General features: G+C 52.6%; 1 protein-coding gene across 1 annotated transcript in view; it reads right to left on the bottom strand.

Annotated features, from left to right (window-relative positions):
* Positions 1-789: 789 nt before the first annotated feature.
* Positions 790-26,328, bottom strand: part of TBC1D5 (TBC1 domain family member 5) — a 330,505-nt gene continuing 304,966 nt past the window's right edge. The window contains exons 18-21 of the mRNA XM_075547174.1: positions 24,616-24,715; positions 8,777-8,856; positions 7,889-8,038; positions 790-4,243 (exon numbers count right to left, since the gene is read on the bottom strand). Of these exons, the coding sequence (XP_075403289.1) occupies positions 3,941-4,243; positions 7,889-8,038; positions 8,777-8,856; positions 24,616-24,715 (633 nt within the window). The 3' untranslated portion in view covers positions 790-3,940. The remainder of the gene's footprint in view (positions 4,244-7,888; positions 8,039-8,776; positions 8,857-24,615; positions 24,716-26,328) is intronic.

Genomic DNA, 26,328 nt, shown 5'->3' with positions numbered 1-26,328 from the left:
GCCCTTTCCAGGCCGTGTGGCAGCGTCCAGGCTTCCTTGCCCTTCTGTGAGAGCCGTGCCTTCTCTCGGTCAGAAGAGCTTCTTCTTAGGCTCAAAATTGCAATATAAAAACGGAGCTGTGAGGAGTTCCGCTAGCAGGGGACCCAGGCGTTGGCCACCTGCTCACTGGCAGGTGGCGGGGGCTTTCCGGGGGATCCGGCGCAAGCACTCCGACAGGGCAGGGCTGCCCCAGCTCTATGACGGGACTTGTTCTCCGCTGAGCCGCAAACACACCCCGAGTCTGCAAGGGCTCCTGCAGCCTCTCCTCCTCCTGCTCAGCCATGGCTGGGGACGAGCCAGGGACCCCCTCTGCCTCGAGGAGCCTTGGGGACAGTCTGAGTTGCAGACCTGTGAGGAGACTCAAAGGCAAGTCCCTTCTCTGGAAAGAGGGAAGACCAGTAGTGGGTGGGATGTGAGTCAGGGCCCTGCAGGGGTGAGGTGTTGGCCTCTCCCGGCCTGTGGCTGGGAGATGCTCTGAGGCCAGTGTCCCAGGACCTGTCACCGGTCTGCAGGGTCAGAGCCAGCCTCGAGGCATGGGACGGCTGAGGGGTGAGTCAACCCCACCTCTGATGGCAGAGCTTGTGGCTGATACAATCCGTGCGCGTGTGTGTGTAGCACAATTCCCAAGGAGATGCCGGCTTCATGGTTCCCCGCGTCCACGTTCACTGTCATTTAAGACTGAGGGGTATGATCTGATGGCCAGAGGGGCGCAATTGGCTGGACCCTCACCCCCACCCTAGACTGGAACAAGCCAAGCCACATGCTCGGTTTCATGTTAGTCTTTTATTATAATGATTTTGAAGGGGTCATTTTGCTGAAAGGCTACATGGTTTCTTACATCATCTTGAGTTACAGCATGAAGACAGACGAGGGGGAGAGGGGACCCAGTATCAGTGGGATGGCAGACACGAAAGCAAACGACTCCCGCCACTGTATGAGAACTACATGGCAACGTGGACATCCAAGTGGAACATGAACCTTATGGCGAACACTGTAGGCGCAGAACTGGGAACGGAACACCGAGCGTGCCACGAGCATGGGCACGCATGGATTTGGCCTGCAAGTAGTAGCCCGGTGGTCGCCGGCCCCGCCCCCGGGAGCCCTCCTTGGCCAGGTGGACTGTGGGGGCCACAGGGCAGCCAGGCTGTAGGTGGAGACGTGGGTCTCCACGCGCTCTTGTTCTGCAAGGACCTCTGGGGTCGTTTCTTTAAAGATTAAAAACAACGATGAAATTTAAAAGGAACCACAGATTGAGGTCAGTGCGGGCAAGCCCCCGTGCAGCCCAGTGCAGGGCACCGGAAGGCCATGTCTTGAGAGTGTTTTGTTCTTCGGCGCTTTGGGCATTGGCCACATTGCAGTCAGCACTGAACGTCCGGAGGTCATCTAAGGAGACCGGGTAGCGTTAGACGGTGGACGTGTTGAATACGTATGGGTAAGGCAAAGTAGTTCAACGGAGCTTCTTCCTCTAGCCTGAAACTCTCCTGTGTAATGCACAGGGGCACGTTTTAAGCTCCAATTTCCGTTCGATCGAAGAGGAATGCATGAAACACATTGGGTGGGGTCTGTGCTAAGGTGGCGCAGAAAACAGGACAAGGGAGACTCATCTAAGCCTTCCGCGTGTAAAATGACTTTAACTGAATTATCAAACCAAGGCAGGGTTTCCGCTGGTTACCACGTTGGCTCAAGGAAAACAAAAGGGTTTCATATATTCAGGTTTTTCTAAAAAAAAAAAAAAAAGCAAGTAAACCAAAGTAGTACCTGATAAAATAAAAAGGAACACATTCTTTAATGGCACTACGACTAATAAAAATGCCAATAATTCTAAACTATGAATAAAAAAATAAGAAAGTCACTTGGGACAAGGCCTAGCACTATGAGACTATGGGGGCCGGTATCCCTGCCCTGGGTGTCTCTTCCAGGAGGGCACGAGGCCCATGGGCACAGGGCAGGCACCAGAGGGGAGGCAGCAGCTGGCAATGGGGAGACCAGCAGCCAGCAGAGGGAACCAGCTCAGGTTTCCGGGGGTGGATGGGCACTCAGAGGCCTCTTGTGTGGCCAGGGACACTCAGTTTGTGTGAGACTTGCTCTCAAGCAGAGGAAAGAGTAGGGGTGAGCAGGTGATGGTGGCCAAGCTGCTAGGGGACCGTCACCTCCTCAGATGGGACAACAGGGCCACCTTCCTTTGTGACAAAGTCACTGGTGGTGGTGGCATCTGCCCTGGGGGGGGGAGGGGGGAGTGCCATCCCAGGGCACGGAGTCGGCCGCCGCTGGAGGACACAGCCATCAGGTTTCACCAGCACATGTGCCAAGCAACCGTGGAGGGCCAGCAACCCTATTCTGGGGGCCTCGGCAGCCAGTGGGGTGCCCCTGCAAACCTGGAGCCCGTGTGTCACCTCCCGCTGCTGGAGGCCCAGTGCAAACCCTGGGGCCACTTCTAAGCCTCTCAGCAGCAACCAGCTTTCTTGGAGAGCAGGTGGGAAGTGGTGTCACGAACACATCTATCAACGGAGGACTGTGCGGTTTGCAGCGGCAGGCAGGAGTGTGCATACGGCGCCAACTCCTTCCTACTAAGTTTCCCACTTGTTACCAGGAAGGTTTCCACCGCCGGGGCAGGCGGGGGGGGGGGGGGGGGGGGGCTCGCCAGCTTCTAAGGAGAGGCCTCAGGAACCAACCAACCCCCCCTCCATCCCCCCATGAAGGGCCGGAACCTGGAACCCAGTCTGACAGCGTGGCCCCACCCCTCCCATCAACTAAAGGCCCAGGCACTGGCGAGAAATGGTCCAGCAGAGGCAATGGCCTCATCTCGGCTTCCTAAGCTGCCAATAGAGGGTAGGGAGGGCTTGGGCCCCTAGGCTGGCGCCTGCCCTAGTCACTGTCCCGGCTGAGGCCTGCCCTGCAGCCGCAACAGCTGGGTCCTCCCAGCACTGGAAGTGTTCTCAGGAAAGCCTGCTCCTCTGAGATGGGGCTCCAGGCATCTGAATCTGAACGAGCGGGTTTCCCCTTCACCCCTCAGCTGACCGGTGCACACTGCTGAAACTGTCAGGCGGGGCCAGCGTGCCGGCCGACCTGACAGGAAGGTGGGTGTCCCAGGAAGTCCGGCATCTTCCCGTTGCAGGAGCAGGGATATCCTGGCGACTTCTGAAGCCAGTGCGGCAAGCACTGGCTGCAAAGTGACCCTGCTTTCTGGCTGTGAAAAATTCTAAACGGTAAAACCCAACCGTTTAAGGAGGGACAGCAGTGGCCTGAGGTTTAGAAATGTATTCAGCAACTAAAAAGGAAACAAAAACTCTAACAAGATCTCATACCTAAATATGATTCTGAAGTTTAGCTCTGGGAACTTTCCCGTGAGTCAGGAATGGGGTCTCCCAGCCCTGGGACTGACTCGCTGTAGTCCCTGCTTTGGTGTTCGGTCGGCTCTACGGTATGGCTTCCCGAGGCAGGGATGAGGGAGACCGAGGGAGACGCGGGCCTCCGGAGGGGATGCTTTCTTGGCATTAACCACTGTTTCTATTCCTGATGCCCGAGAGCTGGTGGAGTCGCTCACTCCTCAGCTGGGCAGAGAGGGCAGGGCAAGTGGCTCTCCCTGTGGTCTGGCTTTGCCGACAGCGGGTGTCTGACCCGGTGCTGGGGTGGGCTGGAGGGGAGGGGGTGGGGGTGGGGGTTGGGGTGTTCGAGGCCCAGAAAGGCTGCCAGGATTCTGGTGAGCGAGTCTCTGTGTTGTGGCCACATGGGCTTCATTTGGATTTCTCTAAGCGTTCCAGTGGGCGGCACCAACGCCAGTTGCATGCTGGGAAAGAAGTGTTGGCTTTAGAGGGCTCTCCGGCCTCTGGACTTGGCGGGGCCGGGGGGGATGGCCTCTGAGCTGCGGGGGCGAAGCAGGACCAGTCTGGGCCCGGCTGGGTCAGATGTCCTGGGGGCTCACGATAGTGAAGCCTGAGTCCTTGCTGTGGATGCTGCTGTCATCGTCCGGGCTGGAGCTGGGGTTGCTGGAGGAGGCCGAGGCCGGGCCCATCAGCGGGTCAGAGAACACGAGTGGGGAGCGGGCCAAGGCCTCGCCTTTCCTGGACGTGCTTCTGAGCGTGCGGAGGGGCTGGAGCTGGCTGGAGCTGGGCCCCCGAGCACTGCCGCCACCGTCATCTTTGGAGACCAGGATGAAGTCATCTGAGCTCGCTCCGTCTGTGTGGCCGGGGGCTTCTGAGGAGGCCTGTGAAGAATAGACAGGTGGACAGGTGGGTGACAGAGGACACTGGCTGAGCCTGACAAGGCAGCCTAAGAGGTGGGGATCCCCAGGGAGAGGAGGAACCGTTGCCCAGGCAGGAGCTGGCTGCAGGGCAGAGCTTTGCTCAGTGGGGATTTCTCCCAGCCTCCTCCCCGGGACCCAAGCATGCAAGTGGCCTGTTCTCGTTCAGTCTCCATCTACAAACTGAGGTGACGGCAGTGCCCCACTCTGTGGGTGGGTGGGCCTGGTGTGAAGTGTGCGTGTGAATCCCCGGTGGGAGCGGCCAGAGCCAGCGTGAGCTCCCTCCCTGATCGTGGGAGAGCTTTCAGGGGGCTCCGGGCGGGATTGCTGCCTGTGAGAGCTGTCCGAGCTTGGAGACCACCGAGCCCGGAGCCTGGAGAGCAGATTCCATTTAAAGAATGGCGTCTAATAGGGCCCCCAGGCCACCCTACTCTCCAGTGGCTCACAGCCAGGACATGAGCAAGACTGGGAGCAAGTTCCTGATGGGGAAGGGCACCATAGGCCCTTCTGCCCTCGGTGGTGAGCCAGGCCCTTCTGCGCCTCCCTGGGGGCAAGAAGGCGAAGAAGGTGATCCGCTCCCGAGGTCGGCACGAGCTGTGGGCACAAACAGGTCCTCGGCAGACCCAGTGCTGGGGATTCCCTCTGCAGACAAGGCCCCGAAAGCTGGCCTCGTGCTACCCACTACCCACCGCCCCCACCACACACTGTAACAGGAGCGGGCAGTCAGGCAGGGGCAGGGGGTGCACTCCTCAACCCAGGACACCCTCTGCGCCTGGCACAGCAGACCCTCAAAGCCATCTGTGAAAAGTGCCTTCAAAACCCTCACTCCGCATTCTCGGGGTGCACGTCGTTCCTGGCTCTCGCCTGCACCCGCACACCCTCCCCCACAACAAAGCACCTCCCTCCCCGCCGTAAGGGCAGTGTGACAGAAATTGCCGCCAGCCTCCAAGCCCTGGTGGCCTCTCCGATGCTGGGGACACAAGTCCCGTCAGGAAGGAGGCGGTCGAGGCTTCCTGTCTGGGGGGCTCCTGGCCCCTTATCAGCCTTGTCCAGATCGCTGGCCTTGGCAGCGGAAGCCCTCGGATACTCGGCTTGTCCGTGGGCCTGGCTGGCTTGCATCCGGGATCGCTCTGGCCTTTCCTCCCCGAGCACAGCCCGCCGCCTGCCTGCCTGCCTATCCGTTTCCCCCTTCCGCAGACAAAAGGGGCTTCCTCCGGCGTTTTCCTGCTCTGAAACTGCTAACAACCATGGGAAGGGGCTAGGGCAGGGAATGGGCAGTGACAAACGTCCTTCAATGTTCTCCCTGCACGCTCACGAGGAGGGCTGGCACGGAGGGGGCAGCGGAGTGGCCGGGCAGCTCTCTCTGTGTCCCCCGGGGCCACGGTGGATCCACAAAGATGGAAACCCGGACGACACTGGAAAGCATAATCAAGAGCTGTGGGGACACGTCTTTTTCTTGTTTCTGCAGTGTTTTCTGTACATCCCCCTAAACACCATAATAACGGCTTCAATAAAAATTGCCCGTTCAAATGCGCAGCTGCTGCTTGCCAGCTAGACCAGACAGGCGGTTCGGGCAAAGGCCACATCTGGGACGGCTCTTGCAATTCCCGCGGCCAGAAACGCAGATTCAAAGGGTTTCAGGACAGGGCCCTTCCTGAGTTGCGGGAAGAGAACCAGCGTCGTCTTCACGGAGAGCGTCTTTGAAATGGGCTTGAAAAGGAGCCACCACAAGACCCACACACCCGGCCCGGCCGAACCTGCTGCTTTGTCGTCTTGGAATCACACAGCGCTAGTCTTTGAGAAAAGACACGGCTTGGGTGGGATTTTTGGCTGAGATTCATTTTCCAAGATGAGCACGTGGTGCGTGTTTTCATTCTCAGGACCCACGCGGGAACCACCTTTCACTCTTGTCGTGTACACTCACTCGGGCAGCCCGGTGCCAGCTGACTTACCCACTCTAACGTGGGCCTGGCCAGCTGGGCGACCTGTGCAGGCACGCCTATGCAGCTCCGGGGGCCATGGCTGTCTCACCAGGGGGAAGGCAGAGCAGACAGTTTGTATCTGACTCTTGGATCTGGAGCTGCTGCGTCTTAAAACATTGTGACAGAGACGGACCTGCGACAGAGACTCTACGTGGCCTGCCAAATGGAAAACAGTTACGGCCTGGCCTTGCCGACCCAAAGGTTTGCCGCCCTTGGTCTCGAAGGATGGACACGGAGGAGAAGTCTCCCTTCAGGGATCTTTTGGTTAAAAAAAAAAAAAAGGTCTAGGCAAGTGAAATATGATGGTGAGTTATAAAGTCGTAGAAACCTGTATGAAACCAAGAGATCGAGATGGGAGCCGCGGCATTGTTTGTTTTCCTCTTGACCTGCCCCCCATCTGGCTCTGGACACCTCTGAAGGTAGTGTGTCCTTCGCTCTAGCAGCTACAGTCCAGCCCCTTCCCTAAAACCGCTGTGGTCTTTGACACGGTTTTGGCATCCCAAATTGTGTTCTTTCCAAATGCTCTCTGGCTCCTGAACGCAAACCAGGCTGCGGGGCAAAGATCGAGGCTGTTGGAGGGATGGGATCAGGTTTCCCAATGAAATTCTCAGACAATTCCCAGGGCAGCCCCTGCTTCCCCTGAAGAATGGGCAGGTCTGCTGCCAGGATGCAAAAAAAAAAAAAAAAAAGCACTCCCGGATGTAACTCTCCTGGCCTTTGCCTCACCAACACAGTCTGAATTGTCTAAAAACTTCCTCATAATAAATGCCCCTGGCTATCCTGGGTCTTTCAAGAAAATCCATCAGTATTATCCCTTTGGAATTGTAAAAAAAAATCACCATAACCGTTGGGGCTGCCTCACTGCCTTGAACGGGCCTACCATATCCTCTGGAAAGGGCTGTCTTGAGAATCAGTCTAAGAACTAGCGCATTCCTGAGAGAACGTGTCTGCCTGCGGCCACCCACAGCCCACAGAGGGCCGTTTTAACAGGTTCCGTTTGGAATCAACCTGTGCACATGTGAACCGGAACCTAGCACCAAGAGTTCTGGAAGTCAAAGGGTCAAAGGGAGGGTGGGGTGGAGGGTACAGTCACTAAGGCCGGCTGAGACCTGGCTTTCCAACGTGCAGAGCGGGCGTGGCTGCCTGGAGGCTTGGGAGAAAGTTGCTGCTTGCAGGCATGTAGTTGCGCACGGGGCAGTTCTGGGAGAGACCAGTCTCCTCATTGTCACCCGTGTGGATGGCGCCCCCAGCACTGGGCAGATTGCACCTGCACAGTTGTATCGAGCAGCCCGCTTAGGCCCTTTGTGATATTTCACAGCTGAACTTCACCTAAGACCGAAAAACCCAAACCCACTGTCTTCAAGTTGATTCTAACCCATAGCCGCCCGACCTTGGGTAACTGGGGCTGGTAAATGTGTATGGACGCAGACCCCGGAGCAGTTGGTGGATTTGAGACACTGTCCATGTAGCTGGCACCTCACTGTTTAACCCAGCAAGGCTCACTGACATGAATGTCACCCTTGGTACCCTGAAAAGGCTTTTGGTACTCCTAACTGTGAGGGATTTATGTGAACATGCTCCCATGCCAACTGAGTTCATGGGACACTGCCCATCAGAGCTCACGTACCTGCTTGGTGGCCACAGGCATCTGGTTGCCCTGGCTCTGGCCCTGACCGCTGGAGCAGTAGTGGTCGTCAGAGATTGTGATCTGCTCATTCTCCTCGGCCTCCAGCTGGCTCTGGTTGAAACGCAGGGAACCTTTTAGAATGTCTTTGATCTGTTTTCAAAGAGGAAGAACAAAAAGGAAAACCATGACTGCATGTGTTTTTCAATGAGAGCTAAATTCTCTAATTCACTGACACTAGGGTTGCCGCAGACCGTTTTTTCCCCTCAAAAGTGTAGACATTACCATAAAAAAAAAGAGAAAAGAAATCCATCTTCATCAAAGCCATCATCTCATCAGTGACCAAGGACAACTTCAGACTAGTAATGGCCAGGTCCTCCCAGGGGCAGGCATGAGTGCCCATCGTTGGCAGCGATCATGGGGCAGGAGGCACCATTTGCCTGCACACCCAGCTGGAGCTGTGACGAACACAGGCAGACTTTTGGGCCCAGCATACTGTTTTTCATGGACAATTACATATGTCCTGTTTAGCTCTGCGGGAGGTGGGTACGGGGTGCTTTGAAGGCCTGAGGTCTGCTGTGGGTGATGCTATAATGCCTGCCTCAGGACATGCCTGCATTCATGGATGGAATGGCAGAACGCGGTGCGGGGCCTGCCATAGCAGCGATGGACCAGGAGCACACATGATGGGGTTGGGGGGACCAGTTCTGGCTGCAAGCTACTCAGACACAGTTGCTAGAAGGTGCAGAGGGTGGGACTCTGCTGGGATGGAATGAGGGGCGGCCGATGGCTCAGAACCAGGTTACCTCATGCCCTGGAAGGCCCTAACCTGGCAGGCACCAAGGGATCGTCCTGTGGGACAGGAAGAAAGAGGCCTGTCAATGCACATACCTGTTTTAATCCTGCGAGCGAAACCAGAATCTGATCCTCTTTTTCCAAATGTTCTTGTAGTATCACATCTTGGATATTTACTGAAAACAGAAGAGAGAGACTCTATAACCAATGTTCGGGGTCTAAATGCCCCGGCAGCCACACGGCAAGCCCACGCAGTGGTGCCCTGCCAGCGTGCCGCCTAGGAAATGGCCAGACTGCTCAGAGAGGGCAGCACCAGCCTGGCCAGCACAGCGCTCCTCCAGCAAGACACAGCTGCGCTCTCTTCCTGCCAGGCCGCTCCCTCCATGACACAGGGTGTGGTCAACAGACTGGACCGCCTGTAAGGGAAGCTTCCTCCGCCTGAGTGCCCTACATCACCTCAGAGTCCAGGGGCGTCAGCTCACTTTTCTCTCTAGAGAACAAACACTGTGCCCGGGTGATCGGAGTTCTCCGGGAAGGTGCCTTCCAGGAACTGTAACAGTAAAGTACGTTGGCATTTCAACATATGGTTGGAAATAAAAGGATAAGCTTGTGGGACGACACCTTGTCCTTCCCTTACGATGCCCACTCATGGGGCGTCTCCACCTGCGAAGTCCGTCCTTCAGCCTGGCGCTGAAGGGACCACCACGTCAGCTGCCGACCACCAGGTTCAGCGTCAGGCTAAGTGGCTCACAGGTGTGCCACACATACAGTAGCCTTACCTTCTCCTCCTTTACAGTGAAACTCAAAATTATGCCAGAGTCACGGTCAGGTCTGGAGGTGACTGACCCCCAGAAGTCTGTCAGGAAGACAGCATTAGGGACCCCCACAGAAGCTCTGGTCTTTGGAGGAGGACAACAGTCAGGCTACCCAGCAGGGAAGGGAACCAGGGGGCCACGCCCCATCTTCCTCCCCACCAATCCCAGCTTCTTCCTCCGGAACCCTGTGGGAGCAGAGGAAGTCGGGAAGCAGGGAGCTCCTGAAAGGCCTCTGCCCCCAAGCCTCCCCAACAAATGGGGAGCAGCAGAGGAGGAGACTGGGTCTGGAGGGGCAGGCGGGAGGTTCCAAGCACAGGGTGCCCCAAGGTCCAGGGCCAGGATAGTCTGAGCAGGCCCCTGGAAGTGACTTCTCCGTGAGTCACTGTGGAGAGAAGCTAGCCTTGTGCGGCTGTGTGAATGGCGAGAAGACCCTAAGGCCGGGATTCGATCCCCTGGGGAGCTGGGCCTTTGCCACACTCAACCCTGGAGGACCAGCCATGATCTCTCACTCACTAGACGCCAGAGATCAGGTCCGCTCACGACTTCCCTCCTGCCTTCTCACCCACCTCTTAGGGCTGTCTGAGAAAGCTGTGCTTCCAGCCCTCCCCTCTCCACCCATATCTAATTCATCAGAATGCCGCAGCTCTGCCAACCCACGCTTAGAGCCCACGGATTTCTTCACCACCACCACCCCCCCCCACCCTCCCGCTGTCACCCTCGTCGTAGACTCTGTCCTCTCTCCCGTAAGTTGTCCTGCTCTCTACTTGGGATCATACATTCCCTGGATGGCTGCCCATAGCTACCAGAGCTCAGAGGCTGCCCCCTCCTGGCTTGCCTGACACCCCAGGGGCAGTGCCAGTACCCTTGGTGCTCCCTGGCCCGTGGGGCAGGAGGCTCTTCTGTCTCCACAGCTAGGTGCACCTGGCTTCTCCTCATGGAACCTCCTGCTCTGTGGTAGTTACACAATCTCGTGTCAACTTGAAGATGGTAAGAGTGCAGGGGTGGAGTCTAGCCTGTCGGGTCTGATGATGTCTCCTTGTGGATCCTGGGAACTTAGTCTCTCTTGATTCTGCCATCATCAGAAGAGGGCCACTCTCTCTGCTTCACAGTCCTGTGGACAAGCCACATGGAGCCACGCTGACGGCAGCCAGAGTCCTGGAGATGCTCCCACCACCACTGGATCCACAAGACTTTCCACCCAACAGCCCGTGATCTTCCTGCATCACACCACACTGCATTCGGCATCGTTGCATGTGTGCATGAGTCTAAAGAGTACTTTATAGACTAGTATCGGACATAGGGGCTAATCATGGACTTAAGGACTTGATCTGGAGTGGGCTATTTTCTTAATATACCACTACTCTCGGATATAAAGCTCTCTCTTACACACATATGAGTGTCTCTGGATTTGTTTCTCTAGCCAACCCGGACTAACACACGCTCCAATGTCACGTCCTCGGAGTGACCTTTCTGCCCGCCTCCACTGCTCACTGCCATTAAGTCTATTCCGCCTCATGGCGATCCTAGAGGACAGGGTAGATCTGCCCCTGTGGGCTTCAGAGATTGTCACTCTTTACAGGAGTAGAAAGCCACGTCTTTCTCCCACGTGGTGGCTGGTGGTGTAGAACTGCCGAGCACCACGCCACCAGGGCCAAGTCCCTCTTTAGTCTCTGTCCTACCGCGTACGTTCAGGAGGAGGTGCTCCTGTCACTGTCTGACATCAGCGGATCCACGCACTCCCTTGTTCAGAACTATCCTCCTGGCCCGCCGAACCAAGCCCATCCCAACGCAGGGAGACAATAAGCAATGTCTGACTCAAGAAGGAGTGAGCAAACAGCCAAAGTTCAGAACACTGCTGCTGTGGGTAGTCCCCCACAAGGACTCTGGGAAAAGAGAAGACAAAGACCGATGGCTTCAACAGACTGCCAGCCGGACGGTTGATCAGAATTGGGAAAATGCATCCGCAGACCCCGTGGACAAGTTCCTCACACGCCGGGCCTTTCTTGAATCAGAAAACTCAATTGGAGCTTTTGGCTCATAGGAAGGCCGGTCGCCCCACAACAAGAAACCCCTTGGACCTGGGATCAGAGCGATACAAGAGATAATTACAGAGGGACTGCTTCTGGTTTCCCTAAGAGCCTGTAGCAATTTGTTCTCTTTCAACAAGACAAACAAACAAAGCAGTAACATAAAATCCACTCAACAAGACAGTAACAGCAGCCAAGAGCACAATACTGAAAACCCTTTCTGAAGGTTTTGTAGAGCATGAAAAAAGGTGGGATTTGTTTTCACAACTGTCATGGCTTTTCAGGCGGAGCACATGCAGAGCAGCGGGGCACCTGGCAGTGTCCAGAGAGTGGAGTGGCCTTGTAGGGTGGTGAGTTCTTCTGGCTGCCTTGCAGGGTGTGTGTGCTGGGGGGTGTCCCCAGCTCCTGGCCAGGCAGGGGCTGTAGGGAACAACTCCCAGGTTCCAAGAGGATGCTCCACCCATAGAGAGAGGAGTATAAGACATCTGTGTGTGTGTGTGTGTGTGTGGTGGGGGTACTTCTGAGGACCCCAGAACTCTGGTGGGCTTGGGGCAGTTCTCCGGCAGCCACACCTAGCAAAAGGGGAAAATCTGCAGTAACAGACTATGACGCATCTGCTCTCCCAAGGACATGGTTTGTCTGTGTCTCCCGTCTGTCTCTTTCACAGTCTCTGGCTAGAGCACATATCCTCAAACATGAGGCTCTGGCCAAAGTACCTGCTCCTAGCCCCCAAGGCGAGAGTGACATTCATGATCAGCAGCAAGGGCGGCCAAAGACCTTGAGGATCAGAAGCCACAAGCCATTGGGGCAGGTATTCGCTCCAATGGGGACAGAGTGCTCCTTGGAGCCCAACAAGGCAGGAAGATACTCAGACTTCCCCAAACACCAACGTGACAATGGGTGCCCCCCGAGAATGCGCCATCTTGGCAGGCAGATGATGGGGAACTCTGTTGACTCTCCACTTCACTGAGCATGCGTAGAGGTGACTGAAGACGTTATGCTCAGGTCAGGCGCCCCCTGAGTCACCCAAGTGCCTTCCTTGGTTTTTAGCAACTGCTCACTGAGAGCGGTGGCGGTGATGCTCGTGGGTGGGTGGAGAAGGTGGGTGGTGATGAAGGGTGTACTGGAAAGATGGAACAGAAAACTCTTCTCTTGATTTGGATGACAGGCCAAGAATCATGCGGCCACTTTGCCTTGGGGCTTGCTTTGCTGAGAGCAAGCCTGCATCCGACTCCCTTGCTCTCTTAGGTCCAAAGTTCTAGTGGGCCACCTGGGGTCCATCCTACAGGGCACAGCACACACGCACCTTGCAGCTGACCCTGGTCATCTCACAGCTCTGGCCAGTGAGGTACATGAGAGGCCCTGGGTGGGGCTTCTGGACACGCCAGCAGGGGACTGGTTCAGGGAGTGCTGGGTGGCCCTTGGCTCTTCCCTCTTTCCTACTGAGAGGCTGGCTGGGGTTTGGTGCTCCTTGCTGTGGGCACGTGGACAACGGGTGACAGCCTGGGGATTGTGGGCAGAAGCCAGGAGGAGCTTGGGGCACTGCGCACAGCATGGAGCTGCTGTACTGGAGAGAGAGAAACAATCATCCCTGGCTTGTTTACTCCTCTGTTTGCTGGGCTTAGGTGATTAGCAGTCAAATTCCCTGTTACACACAGTGCAGACTATCCAAGTCTTCCACGGAAAGAAGACCAAGATAGCACAAGTTCCAGGCGAGGTGCCCAGGGTGGAGAGGGAGTGGGTGTGCCTGGCACGGCCAGAGCCAGAGCCTGGGGACCAGCAGCAGCACACCCTCATCCTCAGCCTGTCTGGAGAGCGGGTCAGCCGAGAAGCTCTGCCATGCACATCCTTTTCCTAACCAGTTCCAGGCTGCAAACATTCAAGGGGGGCATCTGGGGTGTCCTAGGAACAGGTAACTGTTTAGCTATACGTTTATTGCTTTAAGTAACTTACACACAAGTTGAAAAACCATACCGATGTCTTCTCAGGCCCTAAGTAAGCCTAAAGGCAGAAATGTGAAATATTCAGATTTCCAGTGTCAGGCCCATTTGCTCTCATGGTAAGAAGCAGGTAAGTTATGGCACAAAGGCCCTCTTACTCTCTTTCTGTGCAGGCGGAAGATTACGCTGCTTGCAATCTCCTTACATTGAAGGATTATGTATTGTTATAAATGTTGGAACACTGAAACGAAAGAGGAAAGCCTCAGTTAGCTAAGCCCTTCTGTGAATCTCTCTCTCTTTCTCTCTCTCTCTCTCACACGCGCACACGCACACAAACACCCCTCCCCCCCCCCCCCGAACCCGCTATGGTTAATGAACTGGTAACGCCATAAGACGAGATCTCTAGCTTGCAGGCTAATGAAAACGCTTTTCAGTTTCTTAGAAACCTGACTTTCTTCTGCTGGAGTAAAAAGGCTTCCATCCTAAATGTTGTAGATGACCGGTGCAGAAGGGACACACGCCCACGTTCTGTCAGAAAGGGTGGGGAACCGGAACTCAATAGAACTGCCATGCGTCCACAGTGACTCCCCTGCTTGTGCTCCAGTGGGATTAGCCCATCTCTCCATTCTGTGCAGAACTTCCTGTGAGCCACAGGACCAGGGCGCATAGCTGGAGCGCTTCCCCAGCACCTGGCCCACTGGAACGGCTGGGGGTGGGGTGGGGGTGGGGGGTGGCCGCTCTGGTCGAAGTGCCCAACTTCTCATGTGATTATCCCACAACCCTTTGAAAGGACCGATGGGAGGGGGGAGAGGGAGGGGAGCGGGATGGAGCAGACCTAGATTTGAGGTGCGATCTAGGATTAGATTCCAGAACTTTCCGGTCCCCAGCCCTCCTACAATTTTGTATCTGGCATTGGTGGAAAAACAGAGATCTAAAGAGGCACAGGTAAGAAGCTTGGTAAGATTGCGGTGCCTTTATTCAGCAGACCCAGGAGCCCTGGCGGCATAGTGACATGTGTGGGGCTGCAGTCCGTGGGGTTGAAGTTCGAAGCCAGCAGCTGCTCCCCAGGAGAAAGGCTGGGTTTTCTACTCCTGTGAACAGTTACCGTCTTGGAAACCCACAAGGGCGCTATGGGTCAGCCTGGACCTGGCAGTGAGTTTGGCTTCTTCGATTTGGTGTTCAGCAGAAGAGGAGGCCAAGGTCAAGTCAGTCAGTAGGAACCCTGGCTCGGCATCAGCCGGTCCCGTGGCTTCCCCTGAGAAGGTGGAGCTGCGCGGGGGCTGATGGGAGATCATCATTCCTGCCTCACCACTATTACTGCTCCGTAAGTTCACTTCCTTCCCTGGTGCCTTAGACACGCATGGAAGCGGATCCTACTTTCCGGGGTCCTGCCAGCTGTGATAGCAATCTCATGCCCTTGACTTGGGGTGACGATTCCATATACGGCTGGTCCCAGACCCTCGCGAGGAAGCACACAGGCAGTTGTGACACACCGGAGGTTACATGTGGATGAGGTGGCCGGTAGTCCGGGAGAGGGCAGAGCCGTCGTGTCTCACTACTGGCTAAGGGATGTCTCCTCGCATAGCGTGCGCCCTCTTGCACAGCCCGGGAAAGACGGGTTTGGGAGAAGATGGCAGGCCATCAGATTTGTCCTCCAGCTTCATTCCTGATGCGTATCGCCGTGTCCTTGAAAACGCCATCCCCCTCCTAAGGTCGTCTGTGAAAGATCACATCTCTTCCCTACTCCAGAGTTCACTGTGCCCAAGCATTACATTCCAGTTCAAGTCGCCAGGCCTCCTCAGGCTGCATCTCTTACTCTGGGAACCCTAATTCACAGATAAGGCTCAGAGACCAAGTTCTGTGTGGCCCATCCGAGTCGAATGTTCCCACGTGGCACACTGTCTGTAGTCTCCCCGGCCTGGTCGAGCACCCCTTCCCCAGTGTTGGAGACCTTCGTCTGGACAGGCTTCAGTTTCCTCGTGTGAAGGCGTGTGTTGGTTCTGATGAGGCGTCTTCATTTTCTCTGCCTCTCCGACATTGTACGCGCCTCTTCCTTACATACTGAGCTCAGGATCTTCCCTGGATTTTAGATTACCCTCCCCCCACCTCACCCCACTTCAATCTACTTCTCTCAGAACCTAATTTTTTATGTCAGAGAGCAGAGGCTCAGGAATCTACTCAAGGCACGGACATTTTTGCTAGCATCAGGTCTGGTTTTTATCTCCCCAGGAACGGTAGTAGGTGAGTTATATCTCAGATAGAGAGTGAAGGGGTCCTAATAGAATTACCCAGACCCTGGAGAGAGAATTAGGAGCAGGAAGCAGCTGAAGGGAGCCACATGCAGACGTGTCTAGCTCTGAGTCAGGCACTTCATGCAGCTTCTTAAAGAGCAAAAGAGCAGATCACATAGAATCTATAACCAAGGGCCCTGATTTGCCCCCAGCTGAGAAAATGGCAGAAGATTCTAAGTTCAGCACTACCTAGGAACATCCCAGGGAAGGACTAGGCAGAAATGTGTTACTATAAGTCTTCAGATCAATAAATAGTTCTCTTAAGGGACCTGAGGCACTTGGCACAAGAGGCGCACATGTTCCCGGATGATCGCCACCGTTTGGCATGTGATTTCCCTGGATTTGTTATTCAACAGTTTGAACTCCCAGCTCTCTGCAAGAGAAGGTGAGGCGATCGGCTTCCGTACAGAGCACCGTATTGGAAACCTTATGGGGCAGTTCCACTCTATCCTCTGGCGTCACTAGGCTTTGGAAGCAATGAGACAGCCATTGATGGATTTTTGTTTGTTTATTTTTACTCCTCCAAGTAAAATCCGTCATGTCATTCATGACGGCCAACTAGAGTCGGAGACTTTACATATATTTTAAAGCTTACATTTAAAAGGCTGGTGATGTGCGTTTACCAGAATGCATTTCTCAGAGGAATGAAAGCAGAGGCGTAGCTGTGTGACCCACGGAGGCCCTAACAGATGATTGCCCTGTTTGAGCCCATTGCTGCAGCCTCTGGGCCACGCCAGCTCTTTGAAGTCCTTCTTCTTTTCACTGGCCCTCTCCCTTAGCCAGCATGATGTCCAGTCTCTCCTGACAACTTGTCCACAGGCTGTGAGATGACGTCTCATCATCCCTGCCTCTAAGGCGCGCTCTGGCTGTACTTCTTCCAGACTGGCTTGTGGGTCCTTTTGGATTCCTCACCAGCACCGGAATTCAAACACATCAATTCTTCTTTGGTCTTCCTTCTTCATCCAACTTTCGCACGTATGTGAGGCAACTGAAAAGACCCTGGCTTGGGTGGGTCGGGCACAACTTAGTCCTCAAAGTGACATCTTTGCTCTTGCATATTTGAAAGAGGTTTGGGGCGGCAGATTTTCCCAGTGCAGTGTCACCTGATTTCCTGGCTGCCGCTTCCAAGAGCATTGACTGTGGATGCAGGCAAAACTAAATCCTGACACTGTCCATCTGTACTCCGCTTATCTTGATGATGGGAAGGGAGGATTTCTGTTCTCTTTACAGGGATTTGCACTCCATAACGAATGCCATCGTCTTCGGTTTTCCCCAGCAAGTGCTTGAAGTGCTCCTCTCAGCAAGCCAGCTTGTGTCTTATTCATCTGGAAGGTTCTTCATCGAGTCTCGCTTCTCAGGCAGTTTTCTCAGTACAGACGGAAGCAGTCTGGTTCTTCTCTGGCTTTAAACCAGGCAGTATTCCCTTGTTCTGGTCCTATGACTGCTCCTGACCCACATACAGGTTCCATAGAAACACAATGCCGTGTTCTAGAATTCCCCTTCTTCCCAGTGTTGTTCATAGTTTTGTTATGATCCGTACAGTCATAGCATAACATACAAGTAAACTTGTTCTCAGCTATCAGTCAAGAGCCAGCTGAAGTCAGCAATGATGCCCCTTTATGCCATGTCTGTTTCCAAATCCGGTTTTCATTTCTGGTAGCTCCTTGCTGATGTACTGCTGTAACCATTTTTAAATTACCTTCGGCAAAATGTTACTTGCATGCGTTATTACTGATACTGTTTGATAACTTCTGTATTCTGTTGGGTCATTTTTCCTCCGAGTAGGCGGAAATATGGCTCGGGTGTGCACGTGATGCTGGAAGGCTTGTCACTGGTTATGACCGTAACCCCAGGGCCTTACCAAGGTGACACCCTGGACTGTTGCCATCCGTTTCCCATGGGACCAATCAGGTTGGATAGCCACGTGGCTAAGGTTAATGTAAAACTACGTTATGTTGTCACAAAGGAACCTTCGCACTGGGTTTAAGATAAAATGCGATGTGACTTTCAGGCCATACAGGCCTGAATTGCGGCCGGATACGCGGCCCTCATGAGAGCCGAGTGCCATTTGTGGCTGGCATCCAGAGACAGAGACATGGCATGTTAGCCTTTTGTTCTTGGCCTTCACTGTCTTCTAATCATGCTCACTTGTGTCCGCCCTGAGGTGCTTGGCCGACCACACCGCCCTTGAACTTTCCACTAACTGGCAGAAACTCAGTTTCCAGAGTTTGGGTGGATTGGCCCTTTGCCTTTGTTATCAGAAAGGGGGGGGGAGGCGTGGCTAGGCGCTGGTTTGGAGGATCGAGAAAGAGGCTGTGGGCTCAGACAGAACCAGGTCTGAATTCTGTCGGGTTCTAGTTCCTAGATGTTTAACCTGTGGCCAAGCACACAGATACTTTGAGTCAGAATTTCCTCGGCTATATGCTTGGAATGACCGTTTTCTACCTTGGGGCTGGTGGGCAGCTTAGCGACCCTGGCTGTGACATGCCTGGTGCTGAAAGCGTCGTGGACGTCGGCAGGTCATGGTGGCTACCAGCATGGGCGAGGAGTGTCCACATGCTCGGCTCCCAACAGAGAGGTGGGAAGTTTGAGTCCACCCAGAGGCACCTTAGAAGGCAGGCTTGGTGGTCGGCTTCTGGAAAAGACGCCACTGAAAACCCTCTGGAGCCCAGGCTGCTCGGATGCCCGTAGGCCACCGGGCTGGCATTATGGGATGGCGACTGGTTTGTATCCTGGGTGACAAATATCCCACCTCCTAATGCCATTCTGGCACAGGCAGCGACGGCAAGTGATGAGGAGAGCTGCCTCTTTCCACCTTGGAAAGCTGGGGGTTTAGTGTATCATTTGCCTTGTAATTGGGGCTATTGGGAGCAAAAGGTCCCACAGCAGAGCTCCCAAATACAACGGCAATAGTTAGAACTGACAAAACTTAAAGAATCTTAGTAAATCCAATAAGATGACCACCTTCCAGGGCAGTCTCTCACTTACTTACTGAATTAGAAGGACCAAGCAATCACTTAAAAAGATGGCCCCTTTGTGTTACCAAAGGTCTGATAAAGCAGGGGTATGAATGTCTATCGAAGAGACTGCTAAATGCTACCTGGGGAGGGCACACTTCACAATGGTTTCCAATGTCCAGTCCAGTCAGGGGGGCGGGGAGGAGACTTCAATGTTGACATACCTTAGACTACATGGAATAATGATGAAGGATGTGGATATTACGTTAGAGAGAGCGACGACGTTTGGAAACTGAGAGAGCGAGGAGAAAGGATGGAGGGTGGACAGTGTGGCGGAGGCCATGGGATCAGAGTTGTGGTCGCAGAGGCTGGGAAGGGATAAGCTCGTGTATGGGTGCTGTTTCTAAAAAGGTACGGAGTCGTACAAGGAACACGCTGGCCAAATCTTCTAAGATAGAAACCAGTGGGAAAGACTGCAGACAAGCTGAAGGAAGGGCTTCTGATTTGGAGAAGTCTGTAGGCAGGATTCAGATGTGAGAGCTTCTTTCTCACAGAACTGAACTGCACCGATGTCTGAATTTTGAGGCCCTAACTATTGTCCACCTAGCACTTTATTTAAAGTGAAAATTATATAAAAGCGTGACCATACGTCCCTGTAGCAACCGAGGAAGAGAGTTTGGAAAAGAAGGGTGATCGGAATGTGTGGCTGGGAGCACTGTCTCCTTTGCCAGGAGACCAGAAGAACTGGATGGTGCCCGGCTACCAAAGATTCTACAGACGAACTCTTATGAAAAGGGGGAAACAGAACAGTACTTCAAATCTGGAATGAAAGGGCACAGCCGGCACCTGCGGGCTCGCCAAAGCTAGAGTGCTTTAGAGCGTTCTTGGTTTGCTTTGTGAGTGGAAATCCCACACAAAAAGGGGTTCCGGAGAGACCCTGACACGCTAATTCTAATTTCAGGACACCACCTCCCCGTGTCCTTTGCCTTACCTCCCAATTTTCTGGTCTGGCAGCAGAGCTCCGGACGGGTGAGTCCTATCGGGTCGCCATCACCCCGCCCCGCCCCCCCCCCCGCCCTAGAAGAATCCTTAGAAGCTCTTCTAACAAGGTAGATGGCATGTTCCTTTCTTCTTCCCGTGTCAGCAGTCAGTTCATTGCACAGCTATGAAAGTTCTCTCATCGGGAAACCAGAAGCATGACGCTCGTGCAGGGGCAGAGAAAACAGTGCTCCAAACTAGCCTCCTCTCTCCACTTATTCTTGTGTAAATATTTTGACCTCTCTGAAATCAGTATTGATGTGTGTGCTGGGCACCGGAAACCCCACTGCTGATTCAGGAGTGGCCTCTGTGGAAGGAGCGGAGATAGTGGAGCCCAGGGCTGGATTCGGCTCTGGGTGCTTGTGAGGCTTTTGCGGTGCAACCACTCAACCAGATTCTGGGGTTGGGGCTCGGCTGAGAAATAGGGAACTGGCTTTCTGTGCCTTCACACACTCCTGCCAGGTGAGTCACACTACTCGCAACAAGGGCATGGGGCCCACAATGTCCCTTAATTCACTGCACTTAACCTTCCCATTGTTTGTGCAGATCAGCAAAGCCAGGGCAAACTGCGGAAGCAGTCTAAGTGAATGGGATTGCCTCCATTCTGAGCAGGGCGTGTGGGCTTCAGAGCCCAGCAGAGTGAGCAGCTCACAGTCCTGCAAGTGGCTGGCAGCTCAGCCCAGCTGCTCCGGAACAGGCAAGTGCAGGAGGCTCATCCGCTCACATTATGCGTGAATACGGTAAATCTAAAAATAACCCAGCCCAGCCACAGAGGTGAAGACTGTCAATGGCTTTCAACTCAAGTGGTAGGGTGACAGGCAGGGGAGTTACTATAGCAACGAGAAAGTGAGCATGGGGGATAAAAATCTCGTGAAGTTGATAAGAAAAGTTGAGAGTTAATAGAACATGCTTATCTAATGCCTGCTTCTAAGTCTCTGAATTCAAATACCTCAAGTTATGGGGCGGCAATAAGCCTGGAATCTGGGGAGAGGTGTGACAAAAATCCTCTCCAGTCTGGGGGTCCACAACCATGAGGAAATTTTATTTTGTGACCGCGATACTTAAAGGGCCAGTGGAACAGGTGAATGCCTTTCAACGTGTTTTTCCGGAGAGGCTTTTCACCACGGGGGTTCTGCTGTCACTCGGGGAAGCAGCCTAGGTGAGTACTGCGATGGTGGCAGGTCGTTCTGCACGTCTGAAGCAAACGCAGAGATTTGGAATGCTCTCCCGAGTACGTACGTGGGACTCGGTGAAAATAACTAATGTGCATAAAGGACACAGAGACTCACTGTTTTCACAGCTGCCTCAGGAGCCTGCGGTCCAGTGTGTCGCGGAGGCTCAGTGGACACATGGTCCATTCCGACAAAGTAGCTCTCTCCCTCAGAGAGCCCCCATGCGGACCAGCGTGCCCAGTCATGCCAGCATCTTCTTCTGCCATTGACAAAGAGAGTCTGTTGCGTATTCGTTGGACCTCTACTTCGAGACAGGCTCTGTTGTAGGTCTGTAAACTATATCCTCTTGGCGACAACATAGGTATCACATCTTTATCTTCATGGCATAGAAACATGTGGACATGCTCAAGCTAGACCAGCTCTTTGGGCCTCTTAAGGCTCTTTCTCTTTCTTAGAGGCCACTTAATCACATTTATGTCTCCCTATGTAAATACAAATAAACTCTTCGTGTTCATAAAGATTGCACTACTGTATTACAATCCATCCCTTACGAATAGACATTTCAGCCCTTCCCATCTAGTACCACCTAAGAATTAGGAAAAATGGAACACAACATCCTGGAAACTAGTGGGAGATTAGAATCATTTATTAGGGAAGCATGAGCTTGACCTTGATCTTTCTCTGTGTCCTCTTCAAGTCAAAACTCTCTACAACACCGGCCAGCCTGCCCGACCTCAGTGCTGTAATCTGTAGATGAACTGGAAGGCCCAGGCCGCCCGGGCCCGCAGCCTCCCTGCACCTCACACAGGGAAACTGTCCGCAGCTGTTCTGACCGAAAGATGTGCACAAGAACACGTCTAGTTTTGCGGGGAGTTGAAAACTGGCAGCTGGTGCAGGCTTTCCTTTCCATGTTACTAAGTGCTTCCCCTGCCCATGCAATGGAAAAATGCTCTGCAGTGCCGACTGGAAGACCCGGATCAGAGCAGGAGATGTTTGAAAAGGCAGAGGCTTGAGTAAAGCTGCCTTACAGGCTGTGTGTATTAAACAGCGTGGAAATTTCTCAGCAGGATTTTCTACTTAGAGAGCCAGCAAATCTTACCCCCAGGACTTCTTTGGTCAAAATCAAAATCAAGTGCTGCAAAGGTTATCCAAGTAGTCAGAAAAGCAAAACCACGGGGGGAAATTAATTTAATTAAAAGCATAAAGACTTAACTTTATATATTATATAATGTAGCACAGTCTATTAAAACGTACCATATGTAATATATGCATTATATAGACTGTCTTTCTCTTGTAACAATCTCAGTAATTATTTTGCTGAATTTTAGAGTGGGAAGATAGTCAATAATGTGAATTATAAAGAAGCCCAGGCACGAGTTTAAAATGCCCTAGCAGACAGGTGACAGGGGTAAGGCTTCTCGCTGTCGTGAGAGGCACTAACGTGGTGGTCATCAGCCGGGCTTTCTCTCTTGCTGTGTCCTCTGCCCAAGCCCTTTCCTGAGGGAACGGACGCTTATGGGGATAAGGCGGAGGGTACAGTGTGGCCAGCTTGGGCTGTTGACTGCAAGGTCAATAGTTTGACCCCCCCGGGTGCTCTGCAGGACAGAGATGAAGTTTTCTGCTCCCATCAAGATTTATGGATTCATAAACCCACAGGGGCAGTTCTGTCCTGTGGGGTTGCTATGAATCAGAAATCAACTCCTCGAGGGCAGTGAGGTTTGTTTTTTAGATCAATGGTCTGGTTAAGCTGCCCGCAAATGAGCGCAGCCTTGTCTGCCTGCAACGGACTTGTGAGCTCACAGGCTTCGAGCCAGATGGCGTCTAAAGGTGGAAGCCACCTTCAGTGCAGGCCCCACAGGTGTGACGCTCCCTGGGCACTGGGAGTGGGCAAAGGCCTTGGTGGGTTTTTTTTGGCTTCCACTCTTAGAGGAGTGGATCGTGGTTTCTTGCAACATCTAGTCTTGACATTTTCTACCTGCACATTGACCATTTCCATTAGCATCTTGTCCTGTTTTCAAACTACGGGACACTAGAGAGGGAGGAGAGAAAGGACGTCCACAAGTGGCTGAAGAATAGTCCATTACTGCCCCCTGAAGTATGCGTTACTGTACACTGAAAACTAGTCCATTACTGCCTACTGAAGAATATATTACTGTATACTGAAAACTAGTACATTACTGCCTACTGAAGAATATATTACTGTATACTGAAGACTAGTCCATTACTGCCTACTGAAGTATGCATTACTGTACACTGAAGACTAGTCCCTTACTGTAATAACCCTTACAAGAGCTTTTGCAGGAGGCATGATGGGGTTACTGAAGCAATGTAGACATGCTGTAACAGAGACCATTTCTATATATTAAATACAATTTTTCATGAATGCAGAGCTATACAGGAAGGCTTTCTGATGTGACGTGTGTATGAGTCATCTGTGAACTGTACTCAGAGCAGGGTATTTCTGAGAACAGAAATACAGTCAGAAGTAAGAAGAGGTCATTTGGTCCTGATGTGCACCTTGAGAAGGTGGCTAAAAACCATATATTTGAAAAACAGGAACAGCATAGTCGAAATCATGATCACGTTTGTGGTCATAGGCAGATCAGCACCGAGGCAGAGCTGTTTATTTGCTCTTGAAAGTTCAGTATCTCATTTCAGGCTGAGGTTAGCACTCACGTACAAAGGTCAATGTTGTAGTTAAGAGTTGCAATCTGTGGTCAGATTGCTTGAGTTTGAAGGGAGCCTGGTGGCATAAGGGGCTACGCACTGAGCTGCTAACCACAAGGGCAGTGGTTCAAACCCACCAGCTGTTCTGCAGGACAAAGATGAGGCTTCCTACTCCCGTAAAGAATTAATGTCTTAGACAATGGGACATCCCCCACGGAGGGGTCACAGGGAAGGGATGAGTCAACCTGGGTGCAGTATAGACCAGTGAAACACACAATATTCCTCTGGTTCCTTGAAGCTTCCTCACCCCCCACTATCATGACCCCAATCCTTCCTCTCACTTCGGACTAGACCAGAGCATGTGCACCAGTGCAGATAAGAGATAAGAGCTCATGACCGACACATGGAACCCAGGAATGGGAATAGTGAAACCAGAAGGGTAGGGGGGAGGTGGGAAGAGGAGGGGAGGAAGGAGGAACCGATCGCAATGATCAACACATAACCCCATACCCCTCCAGGGGGAGGAACAACAGAAACCGTGGGGGGAAGGGAGACAGTGGTCAGTGTTGAGATATGAAAATAATAATAATAATAATTTATAATTTATCAAGGGGTCATGAGGGGGTGGGGGAAGGGAAAGATGAGCTGCTACCAGGGGCTCGAATAGAAAGTAACTGTCTGGACAAGAAGGATGGCAACACATGTGCAAACATGTCAGACACAGGTGATGCATGGATTGTCATAAGAGTTGGAAGAATCCCCCAAAAATGATCTTTTAATAAATAAAATTCACGTCTTAGAAACCCAAAGGGGCTATTCTGCCCTGTCCGACAGGCTCACTGAGTCAGAATCAACTCATCGGCGGTGAGTGTCACTAGAAAGAGAGTTTTAGGGACTTGATCTTCATGTCCAGTGGTTTCTGTTTCCCTCATCTGCACACTGAGGACAGTCCTACTTTTGCCACAGGACCGTGGTGACGGTTACATGGGGTACGCAGGGAACGCGGGGCCTGTCGGCAGTCCACTCACCGAGATGAGTGTTCATCACTGTGGCGCAGTATTTGCACATGGCTTCCACGTCATTCAACTGTCCTTGAAGGAAGGAGATCTGCGCTTCCAGTTCTTCTTCCTGCAGCGAAGGGAAAGGGATTTGAATGAAATTCCCCAAGTTCCTTAAATGAGCTGAGCAGTCTTAAAGAGGCACAGCAGTTTCTTTTCAGTCTGAGACAAACAAAAAGGTCAATAAAAACAACGCTCACCATTTCCATCACCAACAAAACAGAGAAAGTGCCGGTCCAGTGGAGGCTTAAAAATATCCCGATCTGGACTTTTATTACCTAGATGATGGTTTTACGTGATTTGCAAGTGTTTTCCATAACCAACCGGGTACCCCAAACGGACCCAGACCACCTTCCAGAGACACGGAGCAACGCCCCTGGGGTGGGTGCGTGGGATCTCGGTGGACTACGCTTTCCAGGCGGTCGGTTCGAAGGCCTCAATTTTCCCTCTCGCACATTCAGGAAAGCAGAGGTTTCCACTTGGGTAAGACAAATCTCAACCATCCTGTGAAATGCGAGCTTTCCCAACGCGCTTGGAAAAATTTTGGGCGAGTGGCCCAAAGAGGACCTGAGGCAAAGGGCTTACGCGGAAAGCAAGTGCTTTGAGATTAATGAGGGCAAAGAATGTACAGCTGTGCTTTACACAATTGATATATGTATGGATTGTGATAGTTGTATGTGTCCCTAATAAAATGTTAAAAATAAAAAAGAACTAAAGTAGGAAAGAAAATAGCTCTTCTTACTTTTCCTCTCTTGCTGTAATCTTGGAACACTTCATTTATTTGCCTGTTCCTAAGGGAAGTAGTCTGGGCTGACTAATTGCTTCAGTGGAAAAAGACAATCTGACTGTAACAACAATATCAAGTATTTTCTTTAAAAAATATTATACAAAAAAAATTCCCAAGGAAATGTAGGCAATTGCAGGATTTCTTTTCCCCCCTTCAGAGCAATAGAATCATCCCCATAATTTAGGGCATTTTAAATCGACTTAGCTTGAATACAAGGGAAGGGTATTGGCAGGACTGGAAAATGGATTGTCCAGTCTTAAGTGCGTGTCTTTTCACAGAAGCAAGGCTGGCTAAAAAGAGCAGAGTAAAAATCTATGCTTCGCTTACAGATACAACTGTTGTAGTTGAAATGGCCGCTGCTGCTGTACCCCATTTTAACCACACACACACATGCATGCTGGAAAGTACTTCTTTTTTTTAATTACAAAATCATAGAAATTTTTATTAAGCAAAACCAGTTTTCTCTTCTTTTTTACATATTATTGGGAGTGTTTCTGGCTATTTCAACAATCCATAGTTCAGTTAGATCGAGCATAATTGTACAATAGGTGGACGGATACACTGGATGGTGTATGACATGGCAATAGATATGTTAAGGGTTCCTGGGGGTAGGGGGTGGGGGGGAGGGTGGGGATAAAGGGGAACTGATAGCAGAGTCCAAGAAGACAGAAAAATGTTTTGAAAATGAAAAGTACTGTTTTTCAAGTGTGGCCCAGCGAACTGGCGCTTATGAATGTGCACTTAACACGCTTAACACAGACCGCAGACCAAGCCGCACCGCTAACACCAACGCCCCCTATAGGCTCATGCAAGTGCTGACCACAGCCTCTCCCCGGTATCCAACAAGGGCAGAGGTCACCAGGAAAAGCCGAGGTGAAGGATATTTCTCAGGGGAC

This window comes from Tenrec ecaudatus, chromosome 4 (genome assembly GCF_050624435.1).
Source record: "Tenrec ecaudatus isolate mTenEca1 chromosome 4, mTenEca1.hap1, whole genome shotgun sequence".
Lineage (NCBI taxonomy): Eukaryota > Metazoa > Chordata > Mammalia > Afrosoricida > Tenrecidae > Tenrec > Tenrec ecaudatus.
The sequence above is the reverse complement of the archived record's forward strand: the minus strand, read 5'-3'. Positions and strand labels throughout refer to the sequence as shown.